The sequence below is a fragment of the Ambystoma mexicanum genome, chromosome 9 (assembly GCF_040938575.1).
Source record: "Ambystoma mexicanum isolate Mex_15411 chromosome 9, UKY_AmexF1_1, whole genome shotgun sequence".
Taxonomy (NCBI): Eukaryota; Metazoa; Chordata; class Amphibia; order Caudata; family Ambystomatidae; genus Ambystoma; species Ambystoma mexicanum.
In genome coordinates, this window is record NC_090931.1 from 908962996 (window position 1) to 908979812 (window position 16817).

The following is a 16817-nucleotide window of genomic DNA, read 5'->3' on the forward strand; positions in this document are numbered from 1 at the left end:
CCTTCTGAACTAAAGACCAAGTGGAGGCGGTTCCCTCTGTGCAATGCACGTTTTACTTTAAAATGACCTACCCTGTGTTCGGAAAGAGCTGCTCTGGGTGCAACTTGCAGGCAAGTTCTGGATCTGTTCCTCTTTCTTGAAAGATGCAACAGATCTGTGTGATTATCCTCTGCTTAGGCGAAGTCTTCTGTACTCATATGGTGAAGCAGCAGAATCAGGGGAAAAAAAACCAGCGAGGCCACTAGTGGGGCAACTGATTTATTGACACATTGACGATGGTGACATGATTCAGTCAGACATAGAAAACACAACCCCTGGAGGAATCCGGGTTACAACACAACCTACAAATAACACTGGTAAAAGCACCTTAGTCAGTAATTAAAAGCACCATCACTTTGGCCCCCTGGAACTCGCCCTGGGGGTACATCAGAGCAAATATCGACTCAAGGGGAAGCAGGAGACGAAACGCTCTGCCATGGGAGATGGGAGAACGAAAGGGTCTTAAAGGTAAACCAAAACAAATGTCCTGGGAGGGATGAGGCAGCGGAATTGCCCTTGTATCATTGAGTCATGCCTCTGGGACAAATGTAGAGGTTACAATAAAAAAAACACACCTGCCTGGGAAGAGGACATTGGGAGAACACCGCTGACCCTATAAAGTGCTTGTCACATTGCAATTAAGCACAGAGGACCAGATTAAAGAGAGACACCAGTCAATCAAGAGCATCCCTATTCTGAGCCACTCTCAAGAGCAGATTTCCCATATGGGCCCACATGATGTGTGATCCCACCCTACAGAGAAGCATTGGAAGGAGCCGGAGAGCACCTCTATTTCCTCTTGAGCTGAATGTTCAGACATGTACAGGGGATACGGATAGCTGGAAGGCAGATATCAGAGTCCCACCTGGCTGTCACCGAGTCTGTAGACCCAGCTGTGCAGATCACCAAATAAATCTGTGGCTTTGAGGCTGCCTCAATCCAAGAAGATGACCACCAGAAAATAATCTGTTCCTCCACACTCATGCCCACAATTTGGCAGAGACGTCCCTGCATACACCCTTTGGATCAAGCACTTGTGTGACTTCCTGCTCCCATCCTCAATACTCTTGTCTTCCTTAGTACCCTCATAGACCAGGAGCTAACCTCTGAGACTGCACATTTGTTGTTGGTCCCAGCTCACAATCATTATTGGAGGACTCAACTATTTGGTTCTTCTCATCTGCCAGGGGCTGTCTCCCATGCTCACCCGGCACCAGCATGCCCTGGGGTGCTTGTCTTACCAATGTAGTTCGGAGCCTCAGATGCCTTCAATATCTGGGGGGGGAACTGCCATGCAAACTACAACCTGCTGCTCCTGTTCTGCCTGCTAGAAGATCGCTTCCAAAATTTAAATCTACATAATGTTTTCTTGAGGTCTCCATTTTACGTGCTGCCCTTCACAATAACTATGATCCTATAAGCTGAGCTGGGGGCTGGACGTGCTTACTTTCTGTCACCCCAGAGCATCCTAGGACCACCGGTCTTAGAATGGAACATGCAAACCAGATGACCAGATGGTCTAAGAAGTATTTGGAACTAGGGTTTGGGCTGGCGATCCCACGCTTTCGTATGACAGCTTTGCCACATATGCAGAGGAGAGATCTGGATATTCCATACAGACTGCAGTAGGGAAGACGTGTTCTGGCTCAGAGGAAGACTTGGACTCTCTGAAGCGTGCATCTTTGGGTAAGAAGGGACAATATGGTGACCACTAATGAGACTTATGAAAAAATACCGATCTGTATAATGTGGGGGCAATATGGGATTGAGGTGGATGCTCCATCTAAAGGGAAGCCTGTGCTCCCTTTTCTGTGCTCACACAAGGCGAGCATCCTGTCTCAATAGGAAGTCGTGTAGACGTCCTGCGATTCATGCAGTTTCTTCGATTGACGATAGATATGGTTGATGTGGGACAGATGATTAAGACACATTGTTGAGGTGGCCACTACAGGAACCACTCCAGCTCTTTAATTAAGTGACATCTTTCTAGAGATTGTTTGATAAAAAACACCCCGCAGAAGTGAGGGGTAGTCAGCCACTCGGAAGAGGTGGCGCTCCCCAAGGGTGACATCATAGTCTGTGGTCTTCCCTGTGACCAGAACCCTTAAGTTGGATTCATTGGTCTGGCTTCCCACAGCTAGCACATAGATCTCGATGCCGGCCTGCTTGGCATCCTGCACAGTCTTTTCAATGATGCTCTCTGTCACCCCTTGCGAGTTTCCATCTGAGAAGACCAGCACCTTCTTCTTGGCCCCAGCGCGGGGGCTCTGGCGGTACAGACGGATGACTGACTGGAGAGCGGCATTGACATCGGTGGCATCATTGATGAAGGTCATGCCGTCAGTGACATTGGCAATCACACTGTAGTTGGACAGGAACAAGGCTTCTACCTTCTGCTGGTTGCGCCCGCTGTACTGAACGATGGAGATGCGCACGCCGTCATCTGCTGTCTTTCCTGCACTTAGGAACCTCTCGGCCATGCGCTTCACAAACTTTTTGGTGGTTTCAAAGTTTCGGCTGCCGACGCTGGTGGAGCTGTCAACTAGGAGGGTGATGTCAGCAGGTGATGTGAACGTAACTGGGGAAAAAGTGGAACGAAAAGTTTATTTTTGAAAAAAGAAATCTTGAAAAAGAAGCTAAAAAAAACTATATAAAATGCAACCATAAAAATAGACTTGAGCCCTGGCACTAGCAGGCTTGACCACAGAATGCCAGCGTGCTTTCATACATAGCCAGGGCATAATGGCACAATGTAACATTTAGTTATGTTTGATAAGGTAATTCCTATCATATCTTTAAGAAGGAGCCTTCTAGTAGGGTGCACTTCAGAGAGCAAAATGGAGAAATTAGGTTTTCATTGCCGATAAACCAGTTAATAAGGGAATCTGTGTGCCCTAAAATCAGATAGAACAGTATCTGCTGCATAGAAGAGGGAAAACAACTAAGAGTCCCAAGTAAGTTTGTGAACTCTGACGGTCTGATTTCAAGAAATATATGCAGAAGGAAATATAATCTTTTGGTGTGAGTGATTTTAGATACTTGAGAAGATAAGGGCCCACCCGTGCATATATACCTTTCAGTTTCATCGTGGGGAGTCAATTGATGTCCGTCCTGACGAACGCCTAGTCAAATTGAGGGGTGGTGAAGAAATGACCCCCCCAGAAGCAGCCGAAACACACGTCTGTCGACACTGTTTTGTTTGTTTAATACACAGTGCATTCAAGAAAAAATATGCAGGTCTGAGATGGAGCACATGACAGTTGAAAGTTAGTTTAGATTGTCATGTGTCTGCCACTGTCACTTGGCCAGAAGAAAATATTGTAGTAGGGTATGACTATTTTTACTGGCCAGAGGAAAGGCATTGAGGTGACAAGTCCAGGCCAGTGTCTGTGTAATAAAAAAGTGAATTCGTTGTTAAGTGTAATATTTCAGTTTTAAGCTGTTTTCTGAGTCACTTTTACTAACCCCGGTCACCAATTACTGTGAATGGTAGCCCATCGAGAGTGGACTTGAAACTGTCTTTTGGTCCTATTGAGTGCTTTCATATTCCTTATATAATAAAAACATGTATTTTTCTACTGTAAACCATTGAGAACGGTAATGTTAATGCAGGTATAACTTTTCTGAACAGAGTGTGACTGAGTGAGAATGATGATAGATGGCTGGGTCACGAAAAACATAGGTGTCTCCCGAGGTGTTCTTTTTGCTTCATTTAGTTATGTGTAATTTCTTGTAAACCACATCTTCCACCCAACGAGTGGACTCCTGCCGCTAATAAGACTGATTTTAGAGAGTCATCAAGTGAAGGATAGGCAAGACGATGGAGAGAAAATGGAATGATTGCCTTGGATGGCTGAGTTTAAAGACTAGTCTTGGGGACCACCTACAGAAAGAAAGGTGGTGTTCGATGGATCGTCAGGAGAGGTGACAGTTCCTAAGGGGTCATTTATGGGGCAGTGAGCTCTAATGGATGGTCAAGAGATACGATATGCAGTATATAGCCCCTTGTAGGACAACAAGCACTCTAGCCAGGAGATAATAATGACCCCAGACGATCACATATAGATAGGCAGTGGGTTCTTTTAGGTCACTGGAGAGCACCAGCCACTGGAGGATCACTTGGAGGATTACTACACATATCTACACAATTGGGTTATTGAAGAAGCCAGTTAAACTCAGACTGTTTACCAATTCCTAACACCTAGTGTGGTACTATGTATGTGAATGAATGATGGTATGAATGGTGGTATGTATATACGTATGGCAATACATTGGTATATTGTTTTTGCTCCTCTCAGTGAGAAGCTGTACACATAAACACTGTGAACACTATATGTAAATAAACTACTATATGTTGTGATACTGATAAGACTAAAACAGTGTCTGTAAGTAATTTGTTTTCAGTCTAAATTGCCGAAATCCATTGTTCTTTGATTTACGCAGCTCAGTAAGGACATGGCAATGGCTGGGAAAGGACTGACCATCACACGGAGTGACAGATTTCTTTTAGGATGCTCATTCTTGCGGCTGACACAGGACAGGTCAGAGTGTTTGGAAAGTGACTACTGTCAGAGAAGATGGTTGAGAACCAGGAGGCCCCACTGCATGATCTCTTTGCTGATTGGCGGAGTAGATTACTGCGAGGAAGCAGACATGGGCCAATAAGCAGTTGCCATGTTCCCATAAGATATGTCTCCTATATGCTTAGTAACAAACGGAAGAGCTTTATGCATTGCATGCATTAGATCTGTTGTGGGGTTGATGAATATTATAGGATACAATGCTTGGTGATCTGAAGGGTCTTAATCCTGGCAATTCTTGCTCACCTATTCAATATAAATCTCACTAGCAAAGTAAGGTGCCCCCCCCCTCCTCCTGCCCCCATGCAGTACATCATAGAGCACTAGTACACATGTGTTTCAGGCAGGCAAGGAGGGCCCAGAAAGGATGGATCACAAAGGTAAAGGTTCAGTGTGAGTGCCAATCGGGTGCCATGGCTGCATAGAGCCCACACCCCAACATTCTAGGAATACTCACTTGGGCAGGTATAGTCCGGGCATTTCTTGTCTGTGAAAAGCAAAGAATGAAAGGTTAGAAAACATTTTTTTCTAAGTTTTATTTTCTCATAGTAGCGAGAATGAATGACCAAAACACAGTTGTACAAAAAGCTATAAAGCATATTTGACAGCACAACATCGAAGGCTACAATCCAACAATCACTGTGAACATACCAACACCAAGGTTTGGAAATTGCACAGAACATCTGATTGTAAAGTAGACAAGAATGGAATACGGCAAAAGAAAAAGATGGCTATGCATAATGTGCATGGATTTATATACGTCTCACGAGGATAGCTCATGGGCAACACGCACGTCTTGGAAGCAAGACGATGCAGAGCAAAACAGGTTCAGTGTCTGTGCTTAGAAACCCCCGGGTATTGAGCGTGTCATAAATAACCAATTACACATGTAGGCACTCCCTTGCTGCCAAATCCTCTTGAACGTTATCTTCCTACACTGAGCAAAGACAATATTTTTTTTTAAAGAAAGCACAGTCTAAGTGTGGCGATGGGACTGCAGAGATAATCGAAGACAGGCCCCATTTGGCCCCTTTCGTCTGTGGTGTTTTGTTTTTTAGCCAATTAGGCCAGATACTCAAGTCTATGGCCAAAAGTTCTGTAGCTCCTTCTCTCTGTCTCAGATATTTCATTTCCCTTTCTTTCTGCCTCGAGATGTTGTGCCTGGCCTGTGATGTTCTGTCGCTTGGTCTGTCTGTGTGGTGAGGTGCTCTGTAACCCTTCTTTCTGCAATTGGGTATTCTGTAACTACTTTCAGTGGTATAAGGTTTTGTAACTAATTTTCTCTGTCTCATATATTTCATTTCCCTTTCTTTTTGCCTTGCGATGTTCCGTCTGGCCTGTGATGTTCTGTCCCTTAGTCTGTCTGTGTGGCCAGGTGCTCCATAGCCCTTCTATATGTGATTGGGTAACTGGAACCGTTTTCAGTGGTATAAGGTTTTGAAGCTCCTTCTCTCTGTCTCAGATATTTCATTGCCCTTTCTTTCTGCCTCGAGATGTTGTGTCTGGCCTGTGGTGTTCTGTCGCTTGGTCTGTCTGTGCGGTCAGGTGCTCTGTAGCCCTTCAATCTGTGAGTGGGTATTCTGCAAACGCTTTCAGTCGTATAAGGTTTTGTAGCTCATTTTCTATGTATGGGATGCAGCTGGGCATTTTTGTAGGTGGTGCAATGTTCTCTAGCTCCTGTGATATTTGGTGGGCCGCCGTCTGTGGTGTGATGCTGTGAAGTACTCTCGCTGATTCCGTCTGTTTTGATATGGTCTACCCCATTCTGTCAGAGCTGTGGTGTGATGTTTCCCGGCTCACTCTGTCTGTGGCCTGGTGTGGTGTTCCCTCGCTTATGCGCTCTGTGTTCTGTAATTCATCCTTTCTGTGGAGTTATGTTCTTCTGCAGTCTCTTAGGTCTGCAGGTTGATATCCTGTGGGTTATGTTCCTGGGTGATGCTCGAGATATTTTCATTTCTGTCATCAGTTACTCTTTTGCCACTCGCTGTGACCAGATATTGTGTACCTCTTATGTGTGTGGCTTGCCTGCTTTACCCAACCAACTGTGCATGTTGTGCAGTGCTCTCTAGTTCTTGCTGTCTTCGGTGGGTGTTCTTAAGCCCTAAACCTATGTGTTGTGATGCTGCAAGCTCTCCCTCCCTGTGCTGTGATGCACTCTCACTCTTTCTGCGTGGCGTGATCTTATTTGGCCCATTTTTTCAGTGCTATAATGTGATATACCCGGGCTCATTGTGTCTCTGATGTTATCTTGCCCGTGCAGTCTCTCTGTGCAGTGATAGGATGTTCCTTCGCCCCTGCTGTTTCTGCTCTGAAGTTCCCTAGTTCATTCTGTGCAGTTATGCTTTTCTGCAGCCTCTTGCAACTCTAGTGTGGTGTTCTGTGGTTTATTATGTCGGTGGTGCCCCGGAAGCTCTAAAATGCGATAATGTTGTGCCCCCGAAGATCTATATTGTTTTCGATCTCTTGCTGTCTGTTCTATCATATTGGATATGGGTTGTTTGACCTAAAAAACTTGACCTACTGGCAATTTGACCTAATTTTTTGGACCTACTTTTTTTTTTACCTATTGCGGGCAGGAGATGCCCACATACCCCCTAATGCAAGGGGAGACCTGCTGCAGCCCCCGACTTCCCCCCACCTCAACCTATTCCCTTAACACACCCCACCACTATTTTTTAATTAAAGTGTACCATTTGACCTACCGAATTAGGTGAAAAAGATGCGGTCAAATGGGAATAGGTCAAATTGGCATCATACCATATGTCCCATTCAGCATGGGGGATGTTCTGTGGCCCTATTGTGTGGCTATATTGTTCTACGGCAATCAGTGTGATGCTCTGTACCCTCTTCGGTCTTTGGTGTGATGTTCTGTAGCACAATGTGCTCTGCAGTGTAATTCCCTGCTGCCCCATCTGTGGCCAGATGTTCTTTAGCCTATTTCTATGACCAGACATGCTGCTACCCCTACTGCCTGTGCTTGAGGTTCTGCCACACTGATCTCAGTGGTGAAATGTTCCAGGCTCGTTTTTATCTGTGTTCGGATATTTAGCTACCTGGTTCTTTCCAGTTCCCTTTCACGCGTTTAATAACCACCTGGCCATTTTCAGGAAACATTCCGGTGCACGCCCCCTCTCCTCCAGCACCTGCTTCCAGTCATTCTTCTGGGATGACTACAGCCCCTTCCCACCATCTGTGGCACTTTCCTTACAGTCCCTGTACCTTTCCCATGAACAACTGCTTCTACCTCCTAGGACCCATTGCCGGTACCCAGAAGTACTCCCTAGTTCCTGATTGGGCTCCAGCTGCTCACCTTTGCAGATGTGCGACGTGACATTCTCCAGGAAGGCATCTTCTAGGAGTTCGGCATAGTTGTCCTTCTGCAGAGAGAGCCCCTGATTGTATGAAGTTCCGCCACAAGCAATCTGGTCCAACTGTTCCGGATTTGGAGCTGCCCGGAAAACATCACCCACTCCCAAGGAGACCACCTGTCAAAAATCCAAATACACAAAAAGTGATCAATTAATGAGCAAATGTCTTATGGAGCAGTGATGCATAGGAGCGCAGACCTTTCGACCACTCCTACAGACAAAGACATTTCCCCAACACGACCAGCCTTCTTAGAAAATCTCCAAGAGTTGTGACTGCGTGAATCCTATCTGTTGTGGTTGTGGTTCTCCATGGGTGCTAGATGTGAATACACAAACCTATGGTGTGGCGCATCACTCAATGGAGACGTGTGTAATGAAAATAACTATTTTAGGAAAGAAATGTTTAGGCTGTATGTTTTCTGTAGTGTTTCAGGCACTATTACAAAGCTAGTAAAAGGGGGATTGCAGTTCTATGGTAATTGGACATGGCCAGTGGATACTGGCAGTTTCTAGACACAGTTTGCAGAACCACATTTGCATTACAAAAATCACTGTAACCTGGCACATGTGAAGGAGATCACCAAATCATATAGGTGCAACTGGCAGGCTTTGTAAACATACTTTGGGGATCCCAACTGCCTTTATTTTTCTGGTCTGCGAAACATTTTGGCTACGTATAGATCCACCATTCGGCTTGTGTACAGGGGTCTTGTGTCAGGTTTAAACACTCTGACGAGGGACACTGTTTCTGACTTCGATCTTTTGGATAAAGGGCTTCTAATCGTGTGGATGCTTTGGAAAAGGGCTGGCTGCCAGCTTGTCTTCTGGAAAGCTAAGCTGCACTGCTGACCTCTCGAGCAGGCTGGGTATGTACTTTCCTGACAGCTGTGATTGCCCGGGGAAGCGTTATGATCACCTATGTGTGCTTCTGATAGGGGTCGTGCAGATGGCTTTCAGAAAACTCTGGTTAGGAGACTTGTTAATTGTTTGGGCGGTTGAGTTAGGAGCCTTGTAGATAGTTTGGGCAGTTGGGTTAGGAGCCTTGTGGATGGTTTGAGCGGTTGGGTTAGGAGCCTTGTTGATGGTTTCGGCAGTTGGTTTATGAGCCTTGTTGATGGTTTGGGTGGTTGGGTTAGGAGCCTTGTTGATGGTTTCGGCAGTTGGGTTAGGAGCCTTGTTGATGGTTTGGGCGGTTGGGTTAGGAGGAGCCTTGTTGATGGTTTGGTCAGTTGGGTTAGGAGCCTTATTGATGGTTTGGGTGGTTGGGTTAGGAGCCTTGTTGATGGTTTGGGTGGCTGGGTTAAGAGCCTTGTTGATGGTTTGGGTGGTTGGGTTAGGAGCCTTGTTGATGGTTTGGGCAGTTGGGTTAGGAGCCTTGTTTATGGTTTGGGTGGTTAGTTTAGGAGCCTTGTTGATGGTTTGGGTGGTTGGGTTAGGAGCCTTGCTGATGGTTTGAGCGGTTTGGTTAGGAGCCTTGTTGATGGTTTGAGTGGCTGAGTTAAGAGCCTTGTTGATGGTTTGGGGGTTGGGTAAGGAGCCTTGTTGATGGTTTGGGCAGTTGGTTTAGGAGCCTTGTTGATGGTTTGGGCGGTTGGGTTAGGAATCTTTTTCATGGTTTGGGCGGTTCGGTTAGGAGCCTTGTTGATGGTTTGGCCAGTTGGGTTAGGAGCCTTGCTGATGGTTTGAGCGGTTTGATTAGGAGCCTTGTTGATGGTTTGAGTGGCTGAGTTAAGAGCCTTGTTGATGGTTTGGGGGTTGGGTAAGGAGCCTTGTTGATGGTTTGGGCAGTTGGTTTAGGAGCCTTGTTGATGGTTTGGGCGGTTGGGTTAGGAATCTTTTTCATGGTTTGGGCGGTTCGGTTAGGAGCCTTGTTGATGGTTTGGGCAGGTGGGTTAGGAGCCTTGTTGATGGTTTGGGTGGTTGGGTTAGGAACCTTGTTGATGGTTTGGGCAGTTGGGTTAGGAGCCTTGTTGATGGCTTTGATGGAGTGGATTGGGGCCTTTGCAACGTTTTGGAGACTTTAGATAGGGGGGATTGTTGCCAGTATCACAACTTTTAAGAGCAGCCTTGCTGCTGGTCTGGTTGCTGGATAGGTGCAGCGCTTATGGCTCAGCACTCTGGTAAGGGTCTTGTTGGAGGCTGTGCTTCCTCATTACTGATTTTAGCTCATCAATTGTATAGCCCTCAACACAAACATTTGTCTGATGTGGCTTAAACTGTCAGATATCTTGTTTACCTGCTCTCTTCCTCATTTGAAGTAGATAGGCTCATCACAATCTTAACACCTCAGAAGGCTAAGTCTCATGTACACCCCCCCACCCCCTCATCACAAGTGCAGTTTGCAAGTCTTCTAATTTCTGGTCTCTCTCGTTTGCCTTCCTGAATGCATCCTGCCAGGTGTTTCTATCTACGTATCAATCACACTTTCCTACCTGAGTGTTGATTTCGCAAAGGGAAGACAGTGGCGTAAGGTCCCTCAGGGTATCTGAGCGCCCATCCGTCAGCACCAAAGCCACTCTGTTCTCGGAGGAGAAGCGCTTGAGGAGGTTCTCCTTTGTAAACAGCAGTGCCTCGCCGGTCCATGTTCCACCTGCTATCCATCCCAAGTTCTTCACGGCTCTGAGGGCACAATGGGAGCAGGTGAGCGCAAGATCAAGCATAAGGCTGCGGGGCAGCCCTACACAGCACCTCTACAGCCACACCGCAGACCTACACCATAGAGTCCGAAGACACTTCACAGCTATACACATTCATATTTTATCAAAAAAGCTTGTCACAAAAGAGCGCCTTCACTGTGGTTCAAATAAAGACAGCATGTACTCACAGCAGCACAGAATATTGGTTGTAGGTAAGTGGAAAGAATAATTTCTAGAGTTGAGAGCGGGGTGACAAAGGCAACCACTAGATTAAAAAAGTGTTATAGCTAAATGTAGGGATGCACTATTTTGAGTATTATTTTTTTATATATTTTTGTCATTTTACAAGTTTTATTTTGAGTTAATCTTTTTTGGGTTTGTTATGAATGATTTCTACAGCCATGTCACAGCCCTACAAGTATTGTCTGTACAGCCTTGATCTATATATAGCCTCTATAGTGATAATCAGCTTCTTAAAAAGATCACCAGAATTCACAGATTCCATAGCCAGGTCACAACTTTATCACTATAGTCAAATGACATCTACACCATTATCTCTACAATATTATATGGATAGCCCCATCCAAGTCCTAAGCCATCATCTCCACGGCCACATCACAGGTCTGCAATGGTCCCTCCACAGTATGATCTCAGCACTAGGTAGGATTTTAAAGCCACATGACAGCATTACCACAGTATGGCCTCATATACAGCGTGATCTCTAGAACCACATCACTGCTCTATCAAACTCTCCCCACAGCCACACTACAGCTCTGCAAATACTTCTCTACAGTAAAGTCTCAAATAATAGCTTCTGTACAGTCCTATTTTACTTCTATTTTACTCCCTGCTCCATTGTGGAGGTCACTTCTCTCTACACTTAATTCCAGTTCTCTCACACAGTTGATCTCCAGCAACAAGAGCTTCTGTGTGACATGAAACATGGTGCCCAGATATCTGTGGTTACCTCTCCCGGTTGTCCCGGTGCAGGGAGCCTACAGGGAACACGGGCCCCTTCAGCAAACTTACTCTTTGAGCTGGCCAATGGTCTGGATGTTGCCATCGCCCATGGCCACAGTCTCCTGAGTGTTCCCGTGGCTGTACTGCACGACTCCCACGCGCGATTCCTTAGAGTCAAACTACAAACACAACAAAGAAGGAATAAGTAATAATCTTTTAGTTGCCAAAAAGAAGAAAGACAACTGACAGTGAGCCCTCTTCTCCAGCTGCCTAGGCTTGAGTGTCTGCACCCAAACATATGTAGCATGCCCCAGATTGCATATGAGGTCCATTCAATTTGTCTACACAACTGGCAGTTTCTGTTTAGTGAGTAGTGTTTTCTGACTATGTATCGTCAGCCTCACCATTACCTTGGCCTTCTTTCATATTCCTACCTCTCAACTCCCCCTGTGCCCTTTATTTCATGAATTTCTCCATATTTATGCCTCCATCACATTTGTATCTCCTCCTCATTTCCAGCACTGATCCTTCCCTTTACCATTCATCCCTCGATCCACTCAACCCATTCACCCATCCCCTCCACTACGCTCCTCCACCAACTCATCCACCCGACACATCCACCCGATCCACCCATCCAGCTATCACATCCATCCAGCTATCCCATCCACCCACCCACCCACCCACCCATCCATCCATCCATCCATCCATCCCTCTTTCTCTCACTCCTTCCATCCATCCACCCATTCATTCATCGATCAAAACACAGAGTGGCACATCCATCCTCCACATATGCACCTGTGTATTCCTGTTTTCTTGGGATCACCACTCTCTCCCTTCCACAAAACATCTCTCTCTTCTCTGCCCTGCTCGTACACCCTTTTCCTTCTTCCCTCCCTGCACCTATTCAACACTCCCTCAATCCTTCCATCTATGCGTACCCCTCTTTCCTTCTCTTTCTCTCTCTCCCACTCTCTCTCTCTGCCCCTTCTTGCATCACTTCCTGCAGCCCGCTCTATGATCCATCCATCCAATCCCTCATCTACTCCTCTAATATCCACTTATTTCAAAACTCTGCACGTTCCTCCCTTTTTAACTCCCAGTGCACTCAAAGCCATCCATTTATCATCTGCCAATGCATCCATCCACCCATCCATCCATATACCTCTTTCCCTCTCTCTTACATTAACAATTCATCTCTTCCAAACTGGATCTCTTTCTTTTCTCAAACCCTGCACCCACCCGTCCATCAATCCATTACCTCTACCCCTATTGTTTACCATTGTTCCCTTTAAATTCATGGTGGAGAATTTGCAACTCCCATGTTCAGCACAGGCTGTGGTCAGCGCAGGATGGGCCAAATCACGCCAGAGTGAATCTTATTTAACTATCCATGCCCTGATGTTCCATCCCTATCACTGGCAGGCCAGGGGTCACTATGTGCCTCTGTCTCTGCCATGATGCCATCAACGTCCATGATCTCTGGCTGGACTTGTGTCACTGTGTGACCCTCTGTAATGTGACCCAGTGGCTGAGCCTGATCCCTGCCAAGGCAAGAGTAACTGTTTACCACCAACTCTTACATGATGCAGTAACTGGCCATGGTCCCTTGCAGGGTGCGTGTCACTATGTGTCTGTCTTTGCCCTAAACCTGCAGTTAGTTCCAATCCCTGGTGGGGCATAGATCCCTCTTTCCACCCATCCCTTTTGATAGAGTCTTTATGTTTTTGCCACAGCGCATGTTGCCATGCCGACATGCTCACCTTGACATGCTCATCTCTGCTGAGACGGTCGATGACCCTAATAATGAAGTCTTTGGCGATCTGGAAGTTTGTGAGACCAATACTCTCCGAACTGTCCACCACGAACAGGACATCTATGGGTCCACATGTGCACTCTGCGCTCGTAAGAAAAGATGCGGGTTCAGACATGGGGCTTATGAGGATCTATGGCAAGCACACCTCATTCACACACAGTGCAGACATGTTCTGAGCTGACAGGGCGCATGGACTCCCCAGATGAGCATCATTGCTCGCCTGTTGACATTGACACTGCACCAAACCCTTTCTTTCATCCAGAAATTACAGTATGGCCTTCTTCCAACAGCCCCAGTCAACACTTGCATATAATAAATGGGCAGCAGGTACAAACATACCAAGGACCAGTGGATCCACCAGAGAAAGGGAGATAGTAGAGTAGGTTAGACATCTCAACACTAAGCGCCAGTAGAGCATGGGGCAGAGTACTGAGTCAAGAGAGGGTAAACAACGCAGAGGTCACAGTCCTGACTAAAAAGAGAACCACATGAGCAGGGGCTATGCTCTCACCACAGAAAGCAAATAAAGTGGGAGCTTAGTACTCACCACAGACATTAGCAACTATAGCATGAGGCAAGGGACTGATCACAGGGAGTGGAAACAGGGTAGCAGGCAGGGTACTCACCATATAGAGAGGAACATTCATTAAATGGGCAAGGGGAGAGTTTTCATTACAGAAATCAAATTCAGGAGGGACTCAGATCTCACCACAGACAAAGCAACTATAGTGGGTGTACCCCCAACAGAGCATGGGGCAGTGGACTCACCACAGAGAGAGTTAACGAAGCAAGGGACAGAGTACCTATCACTCACAGAGCAACATGTGCAGGCACTGAGTTCCCACCACTGAAACCAAATATACTAGAGGCTCATTACTCGCCGCAGAGAGAGTAGATATAGCAGGGGCAAATATATCAGGGTCAGGGTACTCACCACAGGGTGAGTAAACATAACAGGGGACATAGTACTCACCACAAGCACAGAGCAAATGGATGAGCGGGCCTAGTCTTCCCAACTGAGAAAGCAAATAGAAGGGGCAGAGCGCCCACCACAGCGAACAAATGAAGCAGAGGGGGAGTGCTCAGTAGTGTGGGATCCAATAGGTCAGAGGCTAGGTTACTCGCCAATGAAAGAGCAAATAGAGCATGAAGAGAGTACTCACCGGGAGGACAGGAAACAAAGCGATGGTAGGATACCCACCACAGGATAATAGTGCAGGGTACTCACCACAGCAAGCTGGAAGAAAAGTGAAATGTCAGACGATATTTATGCCGTCGGCCAATTTGACAATCACATTAAAAGAAGTTGGTTTGGTCTGCTCACTCCTACAGCAGATTTACATGAGAAACAGAACCCCCTAGATCATTAGGCCTCCTTCAGGGCATGAGCAGGTAGTAGCGGTGCCAGCCTAGCTTCAGTCTGCATATTCCTAATGGCGGTGCACTAGACAGCTGCCTACCATTGCTGTGACTAGAACCAGCCTCAAGTGCCATGGGGGAAAGACAGGTAATAGAGGGGTCCTACAGCACCGAAGGTAGGATTACAAGTAATGGACGCGTCCTGCACCATAGGGTACACAAGGAGAGGTAAAGGAGAGGGCCTGCAGCTGAGGGCAGAGAGTGGGTGTGCTATCAAATCTCATGGAAGTGCCCCGAAGCAGGAGGACCAGAGGGCAGAAACGTTTGGTTTGCTGTGATACAGACACCATGGGGCGGAGGTCTGCAACCTTTGGCTCACCAGATGTTTTGAACTGCAACCTCTGTCACCTCCCCCCACATAATCAATGATGAATAATCATGGGAGTCATAGTCCAAAACATCTGGAGAGGTGCAGGTTGCAGGCCCCTGTCATAGGGGCAACTAGCAGAGGGTCCATGCTGCAAGCAAAGCATAGAGAGAGGTAAGGGGGACGTCCTGGGGCATGGAGATGACCATTGAGGGAATGGAGATGACCAGCATCTTGCCCAGTCAAGGGAACGTAAGGGAGCCTCCCTTAGGCACGGCGAGCATAGAACCTGTGATGGAAAGGTACTCCAGCATGGAGCGCAGTGAATAGGCCATGGATGTGCCTGGCAGCCAGAAACATAGGGAGAGCTAATAGAGAGGGCCTGCAGCAAAGGGCAGGTGTTATGGTGCCCTGAAACACAGGGAGAGCCGAAGAAGTCTTCCGCAGCACAGAGAAGACAGGGCAGTTAATGGACAGCGGCGAGAGATTCAATGGGGGTGTTAATACAAGGGCGGGTAATAGAGGTGATGAGCACAGGACTGATGATGAAGGTGGCTTGTACCAAAGAGACATGTAGTGGGGGTTACCCACAGAACGATGAGAGCTACTGGAGATGCCCTGCATCAAACATGCTCATAACCCTGTGGCAAAGGGGTCGCTTAGGTAGGTTTTCTGAACTACAAGGAGCGAGGACAGAGGTAACAATGTTGTGCCCACCAGTCACTATTCTGCCGTTGCTGCCCAGTATTAGCAATCTTGTCTCTTCTGCCAGCTTCTTTCGCTCTAGCCATCCTGCGACCACTACCTTCAAAGCATTCATAATGAAAGCAGTTTCTCATTTGCAAGGAGCTCAATTTAAAATAAAATGGCGACTTACAGCACATCCTCATGATGATGTCCAAGATTTCACAATCCTGAAATGGAACAGAGGTCGTTAACTGGGAATGATCTAGAAATGGCACTCTGGAGCCACACCTACGGAAATAGAGCGTGCGGTGTAGCCTGGAAAGCAGGGACGAGGGAGGCTGTATGGGCGAATGAAAGCAAAAGGAGACAGCAGCAGCCAGCGACAGAGAAACAACCAAAGGGAGGGCTGGAGACATGGAGAGATGATCTGAAAAGGAAAGCCTGAGAACCAAGGCCAGAAACAAAAGATTTAGTGCAGAAGATCAAGGAGAGAGAGAATGCAGGCCAGACAATCAAAGGCTGAGAAGATACAGCTAGAGAGAAAACACAAGACGGTGAAGATGAAGATATGAGATTGGCGAGACCAGAAGTTAAAGGTTGAAAAAAATTAGAAGGCGAAGGTCAGATGGAGAAGAGAATGGAGGCTGAAGAGAGAGAGAGAGAGAGAAAGAGAGAGAGAGAGAGGAGAAGAATGCACACAAATCTTAAGAAGGGAGACCGGAAGACAAAGACCGAAGAAAAGAGACTAAAAGCTGATGGCAGTGAAGGGAATGTAACACAAGACATTTTTGAATTAAGATATACACTGTAATGAGTCAATTACGAGGTGCAATGTTTGGGTCACACGCTTGTGACCAAAGTAGAGGAGGGTCAAAGAGTCTGGCCCCTTGTGTATATGCACAGCTAAGCTCTTCCACCCGCAGCCTAATGACTCACCACATGCAGTGGTGAAAAGCAAAGGAACCAAGGTGGATCTCGGGTTCCCGTGACTTCCACCGCTACATCCAC

The 16817-nt window shown here is 46.8% G+C and overlaps 1 protein-coding gene across 1 annotated transcript in view; it reads right to left on the bottom strand.

The window, feature by feature from the left end:
* Positions 1 to 242: 242 nt before the first annotated feature.
* Positions 243 to 16817, bottom strand: part of COL6A1 (collagen type VI alpha 1 chain) — a 115306-nt gene continuing 98731 nt past the window's right edge. Inside the window, exons 29-36 of the mRNA XM_069616051.1 lie at positions 16000 to 16036; positions 14625 to 14633; positions 13344 to 13477; positions 11653 to 11762; positions 10420 to 10606; positions 7930 to 8104; positions 5077 to 5106; positions 243 to 2617 (exon numbers count right to left, since the gene is read on the bottom strand). Coding sequence (XP_069472152.1) covers positions 2007 to 2617; positions 5077 to 5106; positions 7930 to 8104; positions 10420 to 10606; positions 11653 to 11762; positions 13344 to 13477; positions 14625 to 14633; positions 16000 to 16036 — 1293 coding nt within the window. The 3' untranslated portion in view covers positions 243 to 2006. The remainder of the gene's footprint in view (positions 2618 to 5076; positions 5107 to 7929; positions 8105 to 10419; positions 10607 to 11652; positions 11763 to 13343; positions 13478 to 14624; positions 14634 to 15999; positions 16037 to 16817) is intronic.